General features: G+C 38.3%; 1 protein-coding gene across 1 annotated transcript in view; it reads right to left on the bottom strand.

The window, feature by feature from the left end:
* The window catches only part of L3MBTL4 (L3MBTL histone methyl-lysine binding protein 4), a 536,490-nt gene that overhangs the window by 233,569 nt on the left and 279,783 nt on the right, over positions 1 to 23,138 (bottom strand). The window contains exon 14 of the mRNA XM_043991609.1: positions 9,412 to 9,514. Coding sequence (XP_043847544.1) covers positions 9,412 to 9,514 — 103 coding nt within the window. The remainder of the gene's footprint in view (positions 1 to 9,411; positions 9,515 to 23,138) is intronic.

The raw sequence follows: 23,138 nt of genomic DNA, 5'->3' as shown, positions 1-23,138 counted from the left end.
CTCTAGATAAATTCTTGGTGATAAAGCCATTTACTATCTCCCAAGACAGTTGCTAGCATAGTGCATTTTCACAAGGTCATGAATTAAGCAGAAAAGAGAACTTTAATAGGTAGACTAAAAGAGCAATGAGGTCCCCAACCACTGACAAGCACTTCAGTGCTGCTAACTTGGGTGTCTAAATACAGAAGTCCTCCCAATCTGTCTAAACATATGCTAGGCAAGGTGAACATCTACTTACTAGAAACACTTCAGTTTGTCCCTAGAGGGATTCAAGCAGAAGCTGAATTCCTTTCTTTGTCCTCCCTATATTCAATCAGTTGCCAAATCCTAAAAATTCTTCCTTGAAATCTGGCTGTACTTCTCTCCTCTCATTAATACTAAGATTATTCAGGCCTTCAGCTCATCTCAATTTAGATTACTGCAAATGGCCACCTGACTCGTTTCCTTGTGTCTACTCTTTACTTTCTGAGTAATTTTCATCATCAGGTGACGATTTGATCATATGAATACTCTCCTTGAAAAAAAGTGCTATGGTTCTCCATTGCCAAATAGATTCAAGGATATAAATCTGGTCCTGATATTCAAGGCTGTCTACTACATAGCCTTCATTTTAAGCCTTAAACTTTTCTACTGCCCTTCACGACCTGTATATGTTCTGGCAACACTGGGCTTAGCTAAATTCCTTAAGCAACTCAAAGAATATAGTGCTAGTGCTGGTCTTGGAGTTAGAAAGACTTAAGGTCAAACATGGCCTCAGAAATTTACTAGTTGCATGACGCCTTGGCAAATTACTTAACCTGTTTGTACCTGTTTCCTTGTCTCTAAAATTAGGATAACAATGGCACCTACCTCCCAGGATTACTGCGAAAACAAAATGATAAAATGATATTTGGAAAAAAAAAAAACAACAAAAAAAGGGGGGGGGGAGCTGGTAGTGCAATGGATAGAGCACTGGCCCGGGATTCAGAAGGACCTGAGTTCAAATCCGGCCTCAGACACTTAACACTTACTAGCTGTGTGACCCTGGACAAGTCACTTAACTCCAACTGCCTCACCCCCCCAAAAATGATATTTACAAAGTGCTTTTTTGTAAAGCATGATATAACAGCCAACATTTATATAACATTTACTATGTGCCAGGCACTGGATTTTATAGTTATTATCTCATTGGATTCTCACAACAACCCTCAAAGGTAGGTGCTATTATTACTCCGATTTTATAGATAAGGATATTGAGGCAAACAGAAGTTAAGTGACTTGCCCAGAGTCACACTGCCAGTAAGTGTGGGAGGCCAGATTTGAACTCAGGTTTGCCTGACTCTGAGTTTAGTACTCTTGTTTCTGCTACCTATCTACCTACTAGCATGCCTTTGCCTTTGTCAGATAAGATCCAATTCTATCAATCAACAGGCTTCATTAAGTACCTACTATGTGGTAGACACTACTCTAGTCACTGGGGATACAAACACAAAGAAGAGTAACTACTAAGAAGCTTACATTTGAAAACAGTGTCAGTGTTTCATCTATCACTGTAACCCCTGTATTAAACTGTTCCTGGCTGATTGCTGGGTTTCTAGACAAAATATTAAGAGATGCTGTGGGCACAGCTCCATGTTACCCTATAAAAGCAATTACAACAGTGGTTATGTTTTTATTTGACATCTCCACCTCCAATTAATACAAGTCCTTTTTCTACTAGTATCCTCTGAAGATAGACATGTATCAGCTATGTCTGGGTTGCACTGAGGTGACAGAATACACATATAAAATCCCTAGCTTTACCAGCAGATACTGTAATTGCTAGTTATAAAGCAAATCAATTCTTTATACTCTCATAGATCAGTTTTTACTATAAATGTAGAAGAAATAGTTCTAATTTTAATCATGGGTCTTCATTTAAAAATAAATTTGTATTTTGTAGTCCTAATATTTCCATTTCATTAAAATTTTTCTATGTTCACAAATACACCTACTTCATTTTCATCACTGTGTAAATGCTTTCAAATAAAATGTAAATTGTTTGATAATTGTGTGCCAAATGTCTTAGTTTCATACAGATAATAACTGACCTAATTCCATTCAAATAATGATTTATGCAGATCCTACAGTTAACTCCTCGATTACTTAAATCAAGGTTAAAAAGAAACTTGTCTGAAATACATCAATAAAGGACATGCAAGAAGGCATTTGATGTAAATGAATGATGCCTCTAATACCAAGGTCGTCAGTCATGTCAATATCTTAACTATCCTATTAGTTGTGTGAAATAAGAAACTGACAAATAACCTCTTTTCCCCAATCATTTCTTTTCTATTGTTAATTTGTACCATCAGGATTCCTAATGCTTACTGGCCTCTGACTATGCCTTTTATGCCTTAAAAAAACCCCGACAACACCTCATCCTATGTTTCTTGAAAACAAAATAGACTTTATTGATAACTTATGTGCATTATTTCAACACCCCTCCTAGGACATGGTGGGAAGAAGATTCCACACATAGGACTTAAAAGGCTCTGGAGGAGACAAGTGCAACTTCAATGGATGATGACTGGGAGCTGGGTCATTAGCCCAGAAAAGAAGAATCAGAGCGTCCAAACCCACCTGAAGGAGAGAAGAGGTATTAGCAGCACTAAGGTTCCAGTTAGACCTGTAAGTCCAGACAGGGGAAAATGGTCGGTTCCCCAAGGAATCCCCCAAGTAGAGTCCAAAACAATTGGTGGATTGTACTAAAACGTCCCCCCTGTATATAATTTGCAGGTTTGCCTTCATTTCCCACACTGCTGTGCTATTTTGGACTTTTCCATCATGCCCCAGACCCCACCTCATCCTGCAAGATCACTTCAGCCCTTGGGGCAACTAGGTGGCACAGTGGATAGAACACTGGCCCTGGATTCAGGAGGACCTGAGTTCAAATCCGGCCTCAGACCCTTGACACTTACTAGCTGTGTGACCCTGGGCAAGTCACTTAACCCCAATTGCCTCACCAAAAAAAAAAAAAATCACTTCAGCCCTGGAACTCACCGTATCCTTCTGTCCAGGGATTACTCTCCTGCCTCTGACTGGAGTGTGGTCCTCCATCCAGGACCCGCACTTTAAGGAGGGGGCCCAGGTAAGCTCTCTCTTCATTGTCCACCTGGATCCTCTGGACATCTCCATCATGACACACCTTTGCCTTACTCCCCTCTTTTTTTCAGCTTCCTTCTGTGTGCTGTCTTCCCAATTAGGTTGTAAGTTCTTCCTTGAGGCCAGGGGCTGTCATTTGTCTTTCTTTGTACCCCCCAAAACTTCATATAGTATTCTACCCTAACCTCTCTACTGCTTTCCAATCTTGCATCTCTAACTTTCTTTCAGGAATCGCAAACTGGATGTCCAGTAGACATATTAAACTAAGTACATCCAAAATAGAACTCATTATCTTTCCCCCTAAACTCTCCCCTCCTCCTGCCTTCCCTATTACTGTAGAGGACATCACCATTCTCCCAGAACCTCCACCTCACAACCTAGGAGTCACCCTGTACTCTTTCACTATCTCTCTTCCCTCATATCCAATCTGTTGCCAAGGCCTGTCAATTCGACATCCTTTATCTCCTCTGACACTGCCACACTCTAGTGCAGGCTCTCATCATCACCTCATGCCTCCATTACTGTAATAGCCTGCTAGTAGGTCGGCCTGCCCCAAGTCTCTCCCCATCTTCCATTAAGCCACTAAAATGATTTTCCTAAAGCACAGGTCTGACCATGTCACCCTCCTACTGAAAAAACACTATCACCTCCCGGATCAAATAGAAAATCCTCTGTTTGACATTCAAGGACCTTCATAATCTAGCCCTCTCCTACCTTCTACCGACTCCTATACCTTACCCCCACCACTTACTCCTTGATCCAGTGACAATAGCCGCTTAGTTTTTCCACAGACAAGACACTCCATCTCTAAGATCCTGGTATTTTCTCTGGCTGTTCCCTAAGCCTGGAATGAGCTCATTCTTTATCTCTGCCTCTTGCCTTCCCTGGATTCCTTTAAGTCCCAATTAAAATTCCATCTCCACAGGAAGCCTTTCCCAACCTTTCTCAATTCTAGTGCCTTCTCTCTCTTAATTATTTCCTATTTATCCTATTTTTTGTATGTAATCAACTGACTGGTACATAGTAGGCACTTAAATGTTTATTAAATGACATGCAACAAAGAAAAAAACAGAAAAAAAAAACCATCTGATATTGTGACTACATCCGATGATACATAAAATACCCTGCGTTAATAGGACCCTTCCTTTCTGCCATGAAGAGGGGGATTTTTCATCACCTGTTCTCTTAGACCTTCATTGGTTTTTCAAAATTTGGTTTTTTGATTATTGTTTAACTTCATTTTAGTGATATTTTCATTTATATTGCTGTAGTCAGCGTAGACATTATTCATTTGTTTGTTTATTTTGTTCTCTCAGTTAATATAAATCTTCCTATGATTCTCTGAACCTCTCATTTCATCATTTCTTATTAGATAATAATATTCCATTACATTCATATACCATAGGTGTTTTTTTTTTTCCAGTCATTTGTCAACAATCACCTACTTTTGTTTCTGGTTCTTTTCTACCAAAGAGTATAGCTATGAATAGTTTGACATACATTAAACTTTCATTTCAGTCTTTAAGATCTTTGGAGCATATACGCAGGAGTGGGGTAAGCTGGAGAAATGAGCATAGACACTTTGTCTAATCATTTTTATTACATACTTCCAAACTGATATCCAGAACAGTTGGACAAATTCACAGATCCACTAACAGACAGCATATCAATGTGTGGGTGTTCTCCTGGTCCTTCTAACATTAACTTGCTCCATCTTTCATTATTTTTGTTAATTTGCACGATGGGAGGTAACACTTTTCAGACTTGTTTTAATTTGCATTTTTCTTACTCTTAGTGATTTGCAACATGGTTTCACAAAATCATTTATAATTTATAATTTTTTGAAAAATGTTTGCTTATAATTTCTTAACATTCTACTGGGTAATAGCTCTTAGTGTTATATGTGTGTGTCTGAGGTCAGATTTGAACTCAGGTCCTCCTGATTCCTGATTCCTGGGCCACTGCTCTATTCACTGTGTCACCTAGCTGCTCCAGATATTTTTAATGATATGACTTTTTTATATTAAAGTTGAATATCCATTTTGAACTTGTTGGGTTTATGGTGTAAAATATTAGTATATACCTAATTTCTACCAGACTGTCTTCTAGTTTTCTTTACAATTCTTATTAAAAAGAGACCCTTTATCCAATAATTTATATTTTTGACTGATCAAACACTGGGCAACTATAATACAATTCATTGTTCTACTTCTCTATTTCTCTAACCAGTACCTAAATAATTGTAATGACTATTGCTAGCTAGTGCAGTGAACAGAGCAAGTACTGGATCTAAAATCACGACAACCTCAGTTCAAATTTAACCACGGATACTTACTAACTGTTGTTATTTGTCTTTCATTCCTGAAGAGGACCATGACATCAAGGTGAGGTCATGGCTTGCACTGAATTGGATTTAAGTGAAGGAGGGCTGGGTAAAGTCACCAACCTCACTCTCTCCTACAGAGCTATCTGGGTCCAGTGGCAAGATATACATCAGGATGACTGGAAATAGCGCTGGATGTTGTTTTTTGGTTTTTGGTTGTTTTTCTTTTCTTTTCTTTTTTGGTGGGGCAATGAGGGTTAAGTGACTTGCCCAGGGTCACACAGCTAGTAAGTGTCAAGTGTCTGAGGTCAGATTTGAACTCAAGTACTCCTGAATCCAGGGCCGGTGCTCTATCCACTGCACCACCTAGCTCCCGGTTTTTGTTTGTTTTTAAAGGCAATTGGAGTTAGTGATTTGCACAGGGTCACACAGCTACTAAGTGTCTGAGGCCAGATTTGAACTCAGGAAGATGAGTCTTACTGACTCCAGACCTAGTACTCTATCCACCATGCCACCTAGCTGCCACTATCCCTTCTCCTCCTCTATTGCTTTATAATATAGTTTGAGCTCTGACAATGCTATGTACCCTGCATTCTTACATCTCATCATTTCCCCTAAAATTCTAGGTCTTTTTTTCTTCCAAAGATATTTTAATATTATGTCTACTTCTATATACTACCTGCTTGGTAATATGATTTGCATAACATTAAATAAATTTTAGTAGTATTGTCATTTCATTTTCTTAGCACCACCTAACCAGAAGTGGTGAGTATTTCTCCAATTATTCAGATACCTTCTTTTTAAGAAGCACTGCTTACTTTATTTCCAAGCAGAAACATTCAATGTGGAATCACTATGGCATTAAATGGTTTTTTTAAAAATTACATTCTTTACTTTCAAACATCTCACTCCCTAAGAATATTTTATAGAAATGAATTTTAAACATTTCAAATATGTTATGATTTTCAAAATGCAAGAATGTGCTGTACAGGACTAGAGGTGACAGAAAACCATCAGGGAGACTTCAGTTAGAAACACTAAAAACTACAGTTATCCCTTCCACATAGTGGTGGTCAGGGGCAAGGTACCCCAGTGATCTGGAAAATCTGTGCAAAATTTTCTCTCTCCTTTTGTGCCAGAGAAGAAGTCTGATTTTTTTCTTTCTCTTTTATGGGGCATTGACTTTACCTTATTGTAAAAATTGGGTTGTTATTATACAATACTATACATATATTCTATACATTTCTGAGTTTCTAAACTTTTTCTGTGTCATCTGCTGGTCTTCCTGTGTCATCTGTGGCGTCTGCAAAACTCCTCTAAAATTCCCATTTAGTTTCTTATGCCAACCCATAATATATTGAAATCACAATGGGGAAAGTCACCAGATGGAATGGGGTAACTGTATTGTAATAGTTTTTCTTGCGGGTCTGGGGATGAGGGTAAACTGAACTTCTAATTTCACTGATACAAGGACCCTGGTGAAAAAATACTCTTTACCAGTTCAAATAAGTAACTCTCCTGCAATTCATAACTGGTATTGCCTGGGGCAATGTGATTTTAAAGGAATGTTCAGGCTCATTTAGCCTTTGTATGTCAGAGGTGGGAAGCCAGGTCTTTTTTCAAGGGTGGCTAACTACTAAAACCTGCTGACTTGAAAGCAATTTTGAATTTCTTGTTTCCTTGTTTCCTGTCTCCTTCTCCCTGCTGCCTACACTTGCTACCATTGATTGAAAATAAACTCTGACAATATGGCACATTTCCAAATAAAACACATATAACATTTACAACACAAAAATTAATATGGATTTCAAACTGACACATCAAAAAATGAATATGTTAAATTGATATTTTTGTTCCTTTGGGATGCACAAAATTATAACTAAAATAATCAAAAGTAATATGAAAACAAAAGGCCAGAGATTACAGACACAAAATGAAATATTCTTAATCCTGATAATCATAATGGTATTATATAATAGGTTCATTTAGTTTTGGTTTTTAATTATACAAGTAAGGTGCTTAGTTTACTGACTGACATTGGGGGGGGGGGTAATGACTTACAGTGAACATAAATAGAACTTGTGGTTTTCAAAAAAGTAATACATAAAAAAATATTTAAATACCATACCTATGGGGCAGATAATTACAGGTAACTCCAGGAGTGCAAAACTCTGAACTTCACTGTAAATACCACTGACTGCTACTTGAAATGAGTGAATGATTAAAACAAGGGAAATGAAGGCAGTCTTCCAGAAGTAATTTAAAATTTCCCCCATCTCCTACTCCATAGTAAGCAGACTTGCAATTAACAGGAACTCACAAGAAATTCTTTCCCCTACTTTAGCTGTATAACATTATTAGAAATTATGAATGTGTTCAATGTCCCACTCCCTTAATAATAAACATTTGTAGCCTTCCCCTCTCTTAATTTCCCTTCAATATTAAAAACAACAACAATCCATAATCTCCTAAGCATATACACTCCTTTTACCTCACAAATTGCACTCTCTCTACAATTAGCTGCCTTAGTTCAATTCTTCACCTGATGCCCTACTTTCTGAAGATGAACCTCCCAAAAGGAGAATGGTAAATATTATAAGATCCCATAGGTCATCTAGGCTGTCCTCAAAGCCTTTTCAGGTTGACAAAACCAACCAGAGAACATACTCTACAAGTATAATCTTCAAGATTCCAAAGTCACCTTCATGCCACTAAGAAGCATCAGAACTAGAAGTTAGTAGAGGTCCACTACATTAAATAAATGATTTATTGTTGTGGCATCTTGGGCATTGCCAGACTTCGCTAATGCCTGTGAATGTGGGCTGCAGATATCTTCCCTTTAAATCCTATGTTTTCCATCATAAACAATGGAGCCAGACTCATAACCAATTACACAGTGATAACCTCCCCTAGGATGAGGATCTGATGATTTATTTAAGCAGCCTTTCTCCTGTTTCAGGCATTTGTAACAACTTCTATGTAAGTTAATCAACTTCATATCTAGGAGCCTAGAGCTTATTTAAAATAGTATGTCTGAATCACCTCTGTGAATAGTCTGACATTTCCTTTCCCAATTTACAGAATTCCCAGGAGCAGGAAGAAAGAGGGGGATTGGAATTGTTTCAATTATTTGCATATTCATTTCCATATTCTTCTGGAACACAGAGAGTGGCAATATTTTTGTGGTTGATTCTTTTCCAGCAATTCTCTTACTACCATCCACACACCTGAGAGACAGAGAAATACAGCTAAGAGAGAGAGAGAGAGAGACAGAAATAGAAACAGAAATAAGAGGGGAAGAGGGCAATAAAGCTTTGTAGAATTTCCTGGAAGGAGACAACAGTGGTATCAAAGGGAGGAGGAGGATCTGAAGGCAGAACAACAGGCTGTGAGCATAGTCCAGTTACTATGAAGCCTTTCAGGAAACAGTTACAAGGGCAGAGAGCTATGTGGAATCCTGGAAAGGATAAAGACCCAAAGAAAAAAAAATCTGAGGAAGGGCGGAGAATTCTAGGAGGCCAAGGGAAGGAGAGAGAAACAGAAGGAAAGCCATCTAAATAAATTGGATTGAGGAGCACAAAGTTTCCTATAATCAGTGCAATGGTTTCCATGGGAGTACAAGATTTGATGAAGAACAGGGAGTTCAAATATACCTGATATCTGAGTGGCTTTAGAGCTTTCTAAATTTATCAAGCCATAAGTTGGTGTTGATCTGTACAGATGACTGAACCTATAAATGAACTAGTGAAAACTATTTTTTTTTTTAAAAAGGTACAGGGGGTAGGTAGGTGGTGCATTGTTTCGAAAGAGCACCAGCCCTCGATTCAGGAGGACCTGAGTTCAAACCCAGAATCAGACACTTAACACTTACTAGCTGTGTGACCCTGGGCAAGTCACTTAACCCTCACTGCCCCACAAAAAACAAAACAAAAACAAAAACAAAAACAAAAAACAAAAAAAGCTACCTGTGATGTCCCATGTAGCTTGGACCTCTGATATGGCCTACTCCCCTGCATCCTGGAGTGGGACAAACAGCTTGGCCTGGAGCAATTTTCTCATCTTTTTCTCCTTTGAAAATAAAAAACAAAACAAAACATGCATACATATTTTAAAAAACCAACAAACTCTTGAGTAAAGAAAATAGGAAAGACTAAAATAGGCAAATGACTTCAACAATTCAGATTTTATCTTCTAACATCACCATTACAAGGCTCTTATTAATGACTGATTTGCATATGTTTCAGTATAGAATGGCTGGAGTGATCTTTGCCAAAAGGGTTATACAGTCTAAAAGACAAGACCCCTATGAACTTAGCTGGAAGACACATTAGTAACTGAATAATAGGCATTAATGAAATACATAAATTTATCCTTCAAAAAGCTGCCTAAATAATGTTCCTGAGTCACAGAAAAGGCCATGGTGATTTTCCTACTCAAAAAGTTTCAGTGGCTCCCCATTGCCCTAGGCCCCAAAGGCCAAATCCAGCCTTCTCTGGCTGTTTTGGTCCAGCCCACAAGCTAAGAATGGTTTCTACATTTTGAAAAGAAAGTTTTATTGTATTCAAAAATGTAAAAAAAACATTCTAAGGTGGCAGGCCATACAAATACAGGTAAAATGCTACATTTAGCCAACTCCCAGCCTATAGGATAAAATACAAACTCATCATCCTGGCATTTAAGGACTCCACAATCTGGATCCAACCTACCTATCCAGAATTTTATGCCAAATTATTCAGTTTCATTCATCCTACATTCAGCCAAGCTAGAATACAATTAAGCAGACCATTTTTCATGCCTGAAATGAACCCCCTCCTCATATGCAGCTTTCAGAATCCTTATCTTCCTTCAAAGTTTAGCTCAGGCATCATCTCCTCCAGGTAGCCTTCTCAGATACCTCTACTTGACAGTGTTCTTTTTGTTTGTTTGTTTGTTTTGGTTTTTTGCGGGGCAATGGAGGTTAAGTGACTTGCCCAGGGTCACACAGCTAGTAAGTGTCAAGTGTCTGGGGCCAGATTTGAACTCAGGTACTCCTGAATCCAGGGCTGGTGCTTTATCCACTGCGCCACCTAGCCGCCCCCGACAATGTTCTTTCAATCAATCCTTAAATATTCCTAGAGATTTTTATTTGTGTTCATATCATTCACTATCTTGTAATTTATCTGAGTAGATGTCACAGCATCCCCCCCACAGGAGAATGTGGCCATTCTAGAGGCCAGGAACCATTATTCTGTTCTTGCCTTTGGATAGTTAACCCAGCCCAGTACCATTCATACAGTAGGTGCTAATAATGTGTATTGAATTGGACTGAAATACATAATACAATAGGCCTATGCAGTTGGCTCATGCTGGTCATTTCTGCTACCTGAGAGGCTGAGGCTGGTGAACCTTGAGCTCAGGAGTTCTGAGATGCAGTAGGCTAAGACGACAGAGAGCTCTCACTAAGTCCAGCATCAATATGGTGGGCCCTGGAAGCAGAGGGTCACCAGGTTGCCTAAGGAGGGGAGAACTAGCCCAGGTCACATATGGAGCAGCTCAACTTCTCAGGCCAATCAGTAGCATAACTGGATCAGTGAGGAGTCATTGCATGTCTGACCTAAGCAAGACAGGGTGACCATCGTAAAACAAATACATGAACAAATAAGCAAATACATTGAATTTGAGAAAGGAACATATTTACTTTATCCCTTTCACGGACTAATCTCAGCAAGAACCAATCTATTAACTAAGTAGGTAACTTAACTGGGATGGTTTTGAACATATAAATTAATTTAGGCATAGTTGTCACTTTTATTACATTGGCCTAACTATAAAGGTCATATGAAGAAAGACGCTATCTGCATCCAGAGAAAGAACTAATAAATACAAGTATGTGTAGAATAATTGTACACCTATTTGTGTCTAATGGTAGCCATCTTTAGGGTGAGGGGAGGGAGACAGGGAAGAAACAAAAGGAAAAAAAGAAATTTACATGATAACTTTATTATATATTTAAAAGATATAGCAAGTTTTCATAACAGATTTGCAGTTTTATGTGCAATCATCTTTTTTATTATACTATGCTATGGAAATGCTTGTTTTATTCCATAAATTAAAAATAAATTTGAAAACAGAAAAAAAATTAATTAAGTAGGTTATATTGTTGTTCAATCATAATTGACTCTTCATCACACTGAATGGTGTTTTCTTGGCAAAGATACTGGAGTGATTTTTCATTTCCTCCTCTACTGGATTAAGGCAAGTATAAGTTAATGGATTTGCCCAGAGTTACACAGATAGTGAGTGTCTAAGACCAGATTTTGAACTCGGTTCTTTCTGAGTCTAGGCCCAGCATTCTTTCTTCTGAGTCACCTAGCTACCTAGGGTCTAGCAACTGTAAAATAGCAAGACAGTTAGGTGGTGCAGGACATAAAACATTGGGCCTGGAATCAGAAAGACCTAAATTCAAATCTGACGGCAGATACTAGCTGTGCAAACCTGGGCACATTACTTAACCACTATTTGCCTCAGTTTCCTCAAAAGCAAAGCGGGCGGGCGGGGGGGGGGGGGGGGGGGGCAGCTAGGTGACACAGTGGATAAAGCACTGGCCCTGGATTCAGGAGTACCTGAGTTCAAATCTGGTCTCAGGCACTTGATACTTACTAGCTGTGTGACCCTGGGAAAATCACTTAATCCCCACTGCCAGGAAAAAAAAAAAAAAAGCAAAACAGGGATAATAATAGCACAAGATTGTTGCGAGGATCAAATGAGATTATTTGTAAAGTACTTAGCACAGAGTAGGCACTATATATTTGGCAGTAGGGGAGAGGATGCATTAGTAACTAGATTCGGAGAGATTCATTAAGAGCCCATTGCATGATTCAAGACAATTCTAAAGAACTCATGATGGAAAATGTTCTCCATATCCAGAAAAAAGAACTGTGGATTCTGAATGCTGATTGAACCATACTGTTTCTCCTTTTTTGTTTTTTTTTTCCTTTTTTTAGGTTTTTCCTTTTTGTTCTCATTCTTCTTTCACAGCATGACTAATGCAAAAATATGTTTAATGTGATTGCGCATATATAACCTATATCAGATTGCTTTCTGTTTTGGGAGAGGGGAGGGAAGGGAAGGAGGGAGAAAAACTTGGAACTAAAAATCTTATGAAAACAAATGTTGAAAACTATTTTTACATGTAATTAGAAAATAATAAAGTACTTTTATGATTACAAAAAAAAAGAGCCTATTGCAATGGACGAAAGATGGCAAGGCCCATGTCAAGTTGTACGAGTGGAAAAAAAAGAGAGAGCTTCGCTGGGTCTGCTGCTAAGCTTTCTTTAACCATGTTTTTTCCCAGGACCTATATATACAAAAGATATTTCCAGCAGCTCTTTTTGTGGTGACAAAGACTTGGAAATCAAGATGATGTCCATTAATTGAAGAATGGCTGAATAAGTTGTGGTTTGTGATTACGCTTTATGAACTGACCATGTTTGCTGTCTTGGGAAGAGGGTAGGGAAGGAAAAGTGGGAGGGAGAAAAATTTGGGACTCAAAATCTTACAAAAATGAATGTTGAAAATTATCTTTAAATGTAATTGGAAAAATAAAATAAAGTACTATCAGGGAAAAAAAAAGAAATGACAAAACATGATTTCAGAATAACCTGGAAACACTCATACGAACTAGTACAAAGTGAAGTAAGCAGAGCCAGGAGAACGTTGTATATAGTAACAATTTTGTAAGGATGAAGAACTGAGAAAGATCTCACTACTCTGATTAATACAATGATCCAAAACAATTCCAAAGGATTCCCAATGAAAAATGCTATCCACCGCCAGAGAGAGAACTGATGAACTGAATTCAAATTAAAATAAAACTTCTTACTTGCTTTTTGTTTGCTTTGAAACAAGGATAATATGGAAATGTTTTGCATGATTTCAGAAGTATAATTGATATCGTGTTGTTTGCCTTGTCAATGGGAAGGGGAAGGGCTGGAGGGAGGAAGAGAAACTGGAACTGAATTTTTTTTTAAAAGGAATGCCAAACACAAATAAATAATGAATTTGGTAAAAAGAAAAAAAATTGTTTCTTTCTTTCCTTTCATATTTGGTGTTTTATGAAAGGATATTCCTCATAACCTCCTATTTTTCTCTGCATGATTTTACAAATGAGTTTATATTCTAAACTGGTGCTACCCTTGGCTGCCATCCCTCTCCAATTGGCAAGGAATTCGAGCATTTTCTGGATGAGACGGTTTTTAGATTCTTTTGAGGAAGCCCTTCTCCTTGCCAAAGGCCAACTGATCTACATGCATTCTTGATCTCATCCTTTTCCATCTTGCCAGCAGATTGCCCCCAGGATCATTCCTACTTTCTCTAATATCTTCAATCTTTCCTTATTTATTGGCCCCCTTCTTTGCTTCCTATATAAACAACATCTCTCATTTGACAAGTCCTCTTCTCTCCCATTTACCCAGCCGCCAACCTGCATCACCTCAGGCACTCATCACCTTTTGCTTGAATTATTAAACTTGATGCTAGCAACCTGGCTAGCTATCATCCTGTATCTTTTCCTCGACTTGGTTGCTAAACTCTTTGAGAGAGTAGTCTACACAGTGCTTCCTCTTTCTCTCCTCTCACTTTCTTCTGAACCCTCTGCAATCTTGCTCCTGACCTCATTCAATGCTCCCTCATCAGTGATCTCAATTGCCAAATCTAACGGTGTTTTCTCAACCCTCATCCTCTTTGACCTTTCTGCAGCATCTGACACTGCTGATCACATCTCTTGAATAGTGTTTCTTCTTTAAGTTTTTGTGACATTGCTCTCTCCTAGCTCTCCTCTGTCTAACCATTTTTCAAGTTCCTTTTACTGGCTCTCCAACCATGTCACACACACACTAACCAAACTGCCCAAGCCTCTGTCTGGACCCTCTACACGATCTCATTTTGATGAACACATCATCGTTCATGGGTTCAATAATCATGTCTTTGCTGATGATTTATATACCCAGCTTATCTTTTCCTTGAACTACAGTAAAAAATGTTTAGCTGCCTTTTGGGCATCTCAAACTCAACATGTCCAAAACAGAACTCATTATCTTCCCCTCTAAGCAACTTCCCTATGACTGTCAAGGGAACTACCATCCTCCCAGTCATCCATGCCCACAACCTCAATGTCATACCTGACTCATTATTCTCACATTATCGAGTCCGCTCCCAAATCTTGTCATTTCTGCCTTCACAGCATCTCTCATCTGACATGTCCTCTTCTGTCCATTTACAAAGCCACCAACCTGTATCACCTCAGGTGTTGATCACCTCTTGCTTGGATTATTAAAATAGCCTTCTAATTTTTTTTCCTCCTGAAGTCTCTCCTAATTTCTCTATTCCAAAGCATCCTCCACTCAACCATCAAAGTGATTTTCCTACAGCAAAGATATGACCATGTCACCAACTACTCAATAAACTACAGCAGCTTCAATTATGTCCATAACCAAATACAACTACAATGACATACTTGCAATTCCTCACACATGACATTCCATCTTCTGTCTTTGTACCTTTGCACTGGCTGTCTCACACGCCCAGACTGCTTTACCTCATCACCTCTGCCTCTTAGTTTCCATGTATTCCTGTAATACTCAGCTTTTGGGGGACCTTTCTCAGTTCTGGCCTTGCCCCTAGCTGCTAGTATCTTCTCCACTGAGATGACCTTTCATCTACTCTCTGTATATATTGTATGTTCCTACTTATTTACATGTTGACTTCCCACTAGAATATGGACTAATTGAAGATAAGTTCTGAGGTGATTTTTTTTTTTACTTTTGCCTTTCTTTGTGTTCCCCAGTGCTTAGCACAGTGCTTGGAATGTAGTTTTTTGTTGAGTCATTTTTCAGTTTTGTCTAACTCTTCATGACCCTGTTTGGGGGTTTTCTTGGAAGTGATACTGGAGTGGTTTCCTATTTCCTTCTTTAGCTCATTTTGCATATGAGGAACTGAGGCAAATAGGGTAAACTGACTTGTCCAGAATCATGCAGCTAGTGTTTGAGACTGGTTTTGAACTCAGGAAGAGCAGTCTTCCGGAATCCAGGCCTGACATTTTACCCACTGAACCACCTAGTTGTCCCACAAAGTTATCTTCAGAATTAAAATACCAACTGAGCAATGTCTTATAAAATGAAGTTGTTTTTGAATATACATATGTGTGTGTGTATATAAACTAACTGTACCCACTCTTTTATTGTCATTCCAACTGAGCCACTATTAGCTGTAACATCTTTCTTTCATGTGGTTTTATTTTGAATGAGGTCAAGATTGATCCAAGTTATTTTGCCTAAGGTTATAGTCACCGATTAGTCACAGGACAAGAATCTCATATTTGAGTACCTATAATAGGGCAGATAGGTGGCGCAGTGGATAGAGTGCTGGGTTTGAAGTCAGGAATACTCATGTTCATGAGTTCAAATCCTGCCTCAGACACTTATTAGCTGTGTAAATCTGGGCAAGTCACTTAACCCTGTTTGCTTCTGCCTCTGTAAAATGAGCTAGAGAAGGAAACAGCTGACACTTCCATATCTTTCCCAAGAAAACCCCAAACAGGGACACAAAGAGTCAGACACAACTGAATAACAACATAATAGTTTAAATAAATATTTATAAATTATCAAAAAACTAAGTGATGGGCGGCTAGGTGGCGCAGTGGATAGAGCACCAGCCCTGGAGTCAGGAGTACCTGAGTTCAAATCTGGCCTCAGACACTTAACACATACCAGCTGTGTGACCCTGGGCAAGTCACTTAACCCCATTTGCCTCACTTTAAAAAAATGTTCTTTGGGGTGGCTAGGTGACGCAGTGGATAAAGCAATTGCCTCACTAAAAAACAAACAAACAAACAAAACTAAGTGATTCTTAGAATACTCTGCCCCCTTTTTCACTAATTAATTGACTTCTGTTACTACAGAGGTGGAAAACGTTTCTAGAGGACTGAGTACCATTTTGTATTTATTTTTCTTTCTTTGATGGTATGTCATAGGGAAGTGGTCGGATTATCAGCGATGAGGTTTTGCATGTGTAGTTAGGGTGATCCTTCAAAAAATAGACAGTCTGATTCTCAGATTCTATTCAAAGCTACCAAACCCACCCCTTTTCCTGTTTTCTCTTTCTGTTCAGTGCACACTATCTCCCTAGTCACAATCAATAAAACTTCATTCTACACTCTTCCTCAATCCACAGATCCAATCAATTGCTAAATCCTATCAATTCTATCTCCATAGCTCATATATTCCTCCTTCCTCTCCAGCACAAAACCATCATCCAAATTCAAGCTCCGATCACCACTCTACTAAATTATTGCGATAGCTTCTCAATTGTTTCCCCTGCCTCTAGCCTGCCCCTGTTACAATCTTCCTACACTATAGCTGACAAACTTATATTCATTCCTAAAGGGCAAATCTGAATATGTCCCTCTCCTTAAGAAACCTGAGAGGTTCTCTATTTTCTCTAGATCTGGAGTTCTTAACCTGGGTTCTGTGAACTTTTAAAACAACTGTATTTCAACATAATTGGTTTCCTTTGTAACCTTGTAGCTTTTAATTTATGCATGTAAAAATGTTCTTCTGGGAAGGGGTCCACTGGATTTACCAGACCACCCAAGTAACCTGCAACACAAAAAAGGTAAGAACCACCACTGTAGATAAAACACAAATTCCTCTGCTTGGCATTTAAAGTCCTTCACAATTTGGATTCAGGCTCTTTTCCCATCATGTTGCCTATGTAGCCTTCCCTAACTGAGATTTCCTGTATAAAATAGGTCATCTTCATCCCTATGCCTTTTTTTTTTACACCCTCTCCCTGACACCTAGAATGAACTCCCTCCTCATGTCTGCCTCCTGGAAACCTAAATTTGCTATTTGCTTCAAAGCACAGCTCAGATATTCTCTCTTACAGAAAGCCTGTCTTGATTTCCCCTCACCTCAGTTGTTAGTCTCTCTTCCAATCTGCTGTTGTTGTTCAGGAGTTTTCAGTCATGTCCCACTCTCCCTGACCCATTCTGGGGTTTTCTTGTCAAAGATAATGGAGTGGTTTGCCATTTCTTTCTCCAGTTCATTTTACAGATGAGGAAACTGAGGCAAATAGGGTTAAATGACTTGTCCAGGGTCACACAACTAATGTGTCTGAGGCCAGAACTGAACTTATGAACATGAGTCTTCCTGACTCCAGCCAGCACTCTACCCATTGAGTGACATAGGTGCCAACCCCCCCCAATTATGCTGCATTTATTTTGTATTTACTTATCTGTATACATGTTGCTTTATCCCTCCCCCACATTCTCAGCCCCTAAGGAACCTCAGAGGACATCTAGTCCAATCCCTTCACTTTACAAATGAGGAAACTGTCATACTACTAGTAAATATGAGGCAAAATTGGAACCCAGGTCTTCCTGACTCCAAGGCCAGTCCCCTATAAAGAATGCCATGCTCCTTGAAGGCTTGGAATATATGCATTTTGTCTTTTCTTTCTCAGGGCTTAAATTTCTTAGTGCTTACTAAAAACTTGTTGAATTGCATTCCCAGCATGGTAGAACCTGGGGAAACTAGATGGTGTGGAGGATAAATCTGATCTTAGACATTTGCTGTGTGACCCTGGGCATGTCACTTAACCATGTTGTCTCAGTTTCTCATCTGTAAAATGAGCTGGGGAAGGAAATGGCAAAAAAACTCCACTATCTTTACCAAGAAAATCCCAAATGAGCTCATGAAGAGTCAAAAACAACGGAGATGGCTTACTAACAGCAACAACAACAGAACCCGCTGGATCCAAAGTTGAGCTGCCAGGCCACATGTAGGCATCAGACTTTGTAAATAATAAGTTATCAGTTGAAAAAATTATCTCTGTAGGAGAACCAGATATTACTGTGGAATCATAAATATCTTACGTTATTCCTTTGCATGAAAATATTTTCTTCTTTAAAATGTTTTTCCTCCATTTTTTCCCTTGATTTTTTTTTAACTTTTCCTGAGTAGGTCACTAGGAAAAACTATTATAAATAAAGCTAACTTCAATGCTAAGCCATATGGCTTTGTCCTTTGCCAGCTATATGATCTTAAGTACATCTATTAATCTCTTTGGGCCTATGTTTCCTCCACAGTAAAATAAGGGGGATGGCCAAATGCTCCTCCTGGTAGTTCTAACTCCTAGAAATATATCTGTGGAAGTGCTTACTTAAAGCATGATTGAATTTTCCATCAAAGTTTCCTTTACTCTTTGACAGGAAGAACAGAAGGAGAGATACCCTTGAAAACTCAAAAATGTTTGAATAATGGAAAAAAGTATAATATTAATGTCAACATTAATTCATGGCTGCAATTATAAGCAGGGCATATGGTACACTACCTCTCCAAGCAGCTGAGTACATCAAATCAATGAGTGCATATGATGGTGTTATTTGATGTGCCCTTTTTAGAAGTAAGCAATGTTACTTTGAAAGGCAGAAAGAAGCACAAAATGTACCAGCCCTCCAGGTCATATGAAGCTATCCTACATAATGTATGAGCATGAGAAAACCTTATAAACCAGTGTAGACTCAACACATAGGTGATTTCTTTGTCTCCAGAAAACGACTGAGGAAATTTTCCTCTCATCTCATTCAGAACTGACCAGAGGTGGCAACCCTGACAGACGTAAATGGAGTTTATTACAATCTCCAGACTGGGTTAGCAGCTGAGGCCATCTCTTATCTATTCCCATCTATTCTCTCCCTTCCTTGGAGAATGGAAGAGTTCCCTCTTTTGTTTTCCAGCTGGAATCATCTGATCCAAAGCAAAATGAGAAAACTGACATTGATTGAATCAAATGAAGATGCCTTAATGGATCTGATGCAAGAGGATCTCTTTTGTTAAAAGTTTCAGATAAAAATTGGCCAGTGACAAGAAATAGGAGAGGAGAAAGAAGGATGATTTTAATTATGTCAAGGCTAATTTCCCACTGCTAACAAAGTATTCAATTTGGCTTGATTCTATTAGAAAATTTTTCTGCAGAGAAAATAATATTAGCGTTGGGTAGCAGTATCAGTAGAGGTGACATTAAGCTTGCAATGTCATTTTATCAAATAATTACACTAGCTTTGAGTGAAAAAATTTAAATGTACTTAAAGGTCATAGACTACAAAGCCATCTACAGACTTAGAATTATAAAATGTCAGGCCCTCATTCGTTTTTGTCCCCAGAAATTATTTATTCATCCAATTTAAAATTTTCAAACAATTAAAACCCACCTATGTTTTGTTTTCAATGAGTCAGGCATGTTGTGGGTGTTCTGCCTTTGGGTTTGGAAATGTTTTTTCATTGGGAAATTTAGATATATAGTAGGTTGTTCAGAAAATTTAATGAAATTGTTCCCTTTAACTATGGAGAAACGCAAATACACATCTTTAAAACCAAGCTTATCAGTTAATTATAAACATTCTAAGTCTCTCCAAAAATTGGGCTTAATAAATATCTTTGTCCTAGAGTAATGAGTTTCCACAAGGTTAAATAATGAAATTCAGTGGTTGTTTCACTCCAGGTATTCAAAGTGTTGTGGAATTATATGAAAAAGGGAAATTAAAAAAAAAAAAAAAGACAATTCAAAGAACTTCATGAAATGGATAAATCATTAGAAGAATTCAAGAAATCAGTTCCCTGAACAACATAAATGTTCCATTTATGAAATGCTACAGAGAATCACTGAATTATAAAAGCAGTCAACAGAAAATTGTAGTCCTAACAATGTCTTAAGGATTAGGAGCCTTATGATCTTTTAGGTGTCAAGCTACATTCCTTCCGACAGCTAGGGATGAAACAGAAAGATGGTATGTCATCTAATCAATGGTAAGAACACAAAGAAGGAGTCAGTAGTAGAATCAAATAAAGAGATTAGATGAAAATGACCTAAGGTTGTACGTATAATGTTGGCCAAAATTAGGTAAAGAGTAAAAGGAAAATACAAGGTGAAGAGTCAATCAATGATAAAGTTGTTCTGAAAGGTCTTTAAACATACCTGGCATAAATGTTATAGTGGGGAACCAGAAAGACAAACTCTGCCAACAGAAAACAGTTTAGGAGGAAGAGGGTCTTCTGGCTAAGGAAGAATGGGATAGCATGAAGAGGTATCTGTTGGACTGAATGTGGAATGCCTGAGACTAAAATATCTGAAATGAGTTGTAGATCAATATAGGCTGACTCTGTATTAAGGTGAACTAGGCTTGTCTGAGGCAAAGGTTTTACTATGTTGTGTAATTTTTACAAGGATGGGGGAACAGAGGCAACCTGTTGTTGTTCAGTCATTTCAGTCCTGTCCAACTCTTTGTGACCTCTTCTGGGGTTTTCTTGGCAAAGATACTTGAGTGGTTTGTCACCTCCTTCTCTGGCTCATTTTATGGGTAAAGAAACTGAGACACACAGGGTTAAATGACTTGCCCAGGGTCACACAGCTAGTGAGTATCTGACACCACATTTGAACTCAAGAAGATAAGTCTTCTTGACTCCAGACCCAGCACTCTATCCACTGTGCCAACCAGCTTATAACTTTCAAAAACAAACAAACAAAAACCAATGGAACTAACCTCTCCTAATGCCATGCAATAAATAAATAAATAAACAAGCATATAAATAAATGGGTAGGTGGATAGATGGATGAATGAATAAATATAATTGGCTATGATTGAGAAAAAATGGGCTCAAGCTCACAAATGGCATTACATAATCTTAAGAGTTAAAGGTCACCCAGTCCAACCTCTTTCTCTCCTTGTACAACATCCCCAAGAGGTAGCCTTAGTAGAACAAAGGTCATAAGATAAAACAAAGCCTTGTTACATCATGGTTTCAGTTACACCATGGATCACCTACATTTGGATGGGGTCCCAGATATCACTTAGTTGACCCCCTTCATTTTATGTATGAAGGAACTAAGGCCCCTGATTTGCATTTGTAATCCCAAGTGACTTGCCCAAAGTCACATAGGTGATTAGAGGTAAATCTGAAAATTGAACTCAGGTCCCCAGACACCAATTCCAAAGCTCTTTCAAGTGTGTGAACATGCGTAACTAATTCCCAAGATTCACAAGATGCATTACATTAAGCAATTGTTTTTTGAGCCACACATAAGTCACTATGGTCAAAGCAGATGCTATTGGCTTTCTAAAACCCATCCTCTAAACAAATGATCTGATTTTTCATTCAGATATATATATATATATATATATATATATATATATATATATATAAAAAGTTCAGCTTACAATAAAAAGCGCTGTATTGGGCAGAAACCTGTGGCACTGACCTCTAGTCTGCATGTCTGCGTGCTTCAGGATATCCAAATGCAGCTGACTGAGCCATCTCACCCATTCCTAGTTTTTCCTCTTCTTTCCCCCACCTATTTTAGATGTCTGCCTCTTAAAACATCTGGTTCAATATTAAGCAAAAGTCACATCTCTTCCTATCCTATTCTATCCTCTAAATAACTACCAAGGTGGTCCACGGCATCCCCCCTCCTCCTCCTACTCAATAAAGAGCAGTGGCTCCTTAGTATGCATTTGATCAAATATAAACCCCCTCTGGCATTTTAATCTCTTTAAACCCTAGTCCTATCTGCCTTTTTAATGCATTACTTCCCTCCACATATCCTATGGTTCAATAAAGCTGGACTTCTTGCTGTTATTCCCAAGGGACACTTCACCATCTATCTCCATGTCCTTGTCCTTCACGCCTGCATTTTTTCTCACTTCCATCTCTTCTAACCCCTGTCTTTTTGAGTCTGCTCAAGTACCAATTTCTGCATGGGGTCCTTCCTGGTCCCCCAGTTGCTAGTGTCCCACATGCCTCCCCCCAGATTGCCTTGTATTTATTTGTCTATATGTATATGTACTGTTCATGTTGTATTAACCTCCCATTAGAATATAAGCTCTTTGAGGGAAAGAACTATTTTGCATTTGTACTTGTAACCCTAGTGACTAGCACAGTGAATAATACATAGGAGGCACTTTTAAAATTCTCATTAAAGTAAAAAATTAACAGCTTCCTGTCCCCTCATCTTTCTGGAATGTATTTTGGGAAGAGATGTAAACTTTGGAATGCTTTCTATCCATTCGTGTTTTATCTTTTCCCCAGGTAAGCTAAGCGTTTTTTTCCCTATGCTAAGGGAAGTTATTTTTTTTGTGTGTTTTTTACTAATATGCCAAACATCATCTGATGACTGAAAACCAAACTAGCTTCCTATTGACAGAGACTTCTTCACTTGTTCTCATAAACAAAATATGCTAAACCTTCAAATGAAATCTGAACAACCAAACAGTACATTTTCAATATTCAGCTAATGTAGAGTAAGTCTTCATCACAGCGATGACCCAGTACAGGGAAACTATAACAAGATCCTTCCAATTACATAAAAATGAATTCAAAGCAGTGAATTTTTTCATGAAAAAATAGTGGGGGTCCAAGGATGTCAAACACATAAACAGACATCCAATATAGACCAAAATATTCAAAGCAGAATTCTTTGTTGCAGCAAAGAACTGGAAACAAAGTGAGTATTCAGTGACTAGGGAATGAAAGAAAATAAAAACTGGCATATGGATATAATGGAATATTATTGTGTAATAAGAAATGATAAGGATTACAGCAAAACATGGGAGGATTTTTACCAACTAATCAACTGAGAAAAATTTATTAAAGATGTACTA

Source organism: Dromiciops gliroides, chromosome 1 (genome assembly GCF_019393635.1).
Source record: "Dromiciops gliroides isolate mDroGli1 chromosome 1, mDroGli1.pri, whole genome shotgun sequence".
Classification (NCBI taxonomy): Eukaryota; Metazoa; Chordata; class Mammalia; order Microbiotheria; family Microbiotheriidae; genus Dromiciops; species Dromiciops gliroides.
The sequence above is the reverse complement of the archived record's forward strand: the minus strand, read 5'-3'. Positions and strand labels throughout refer to the sequence as shown.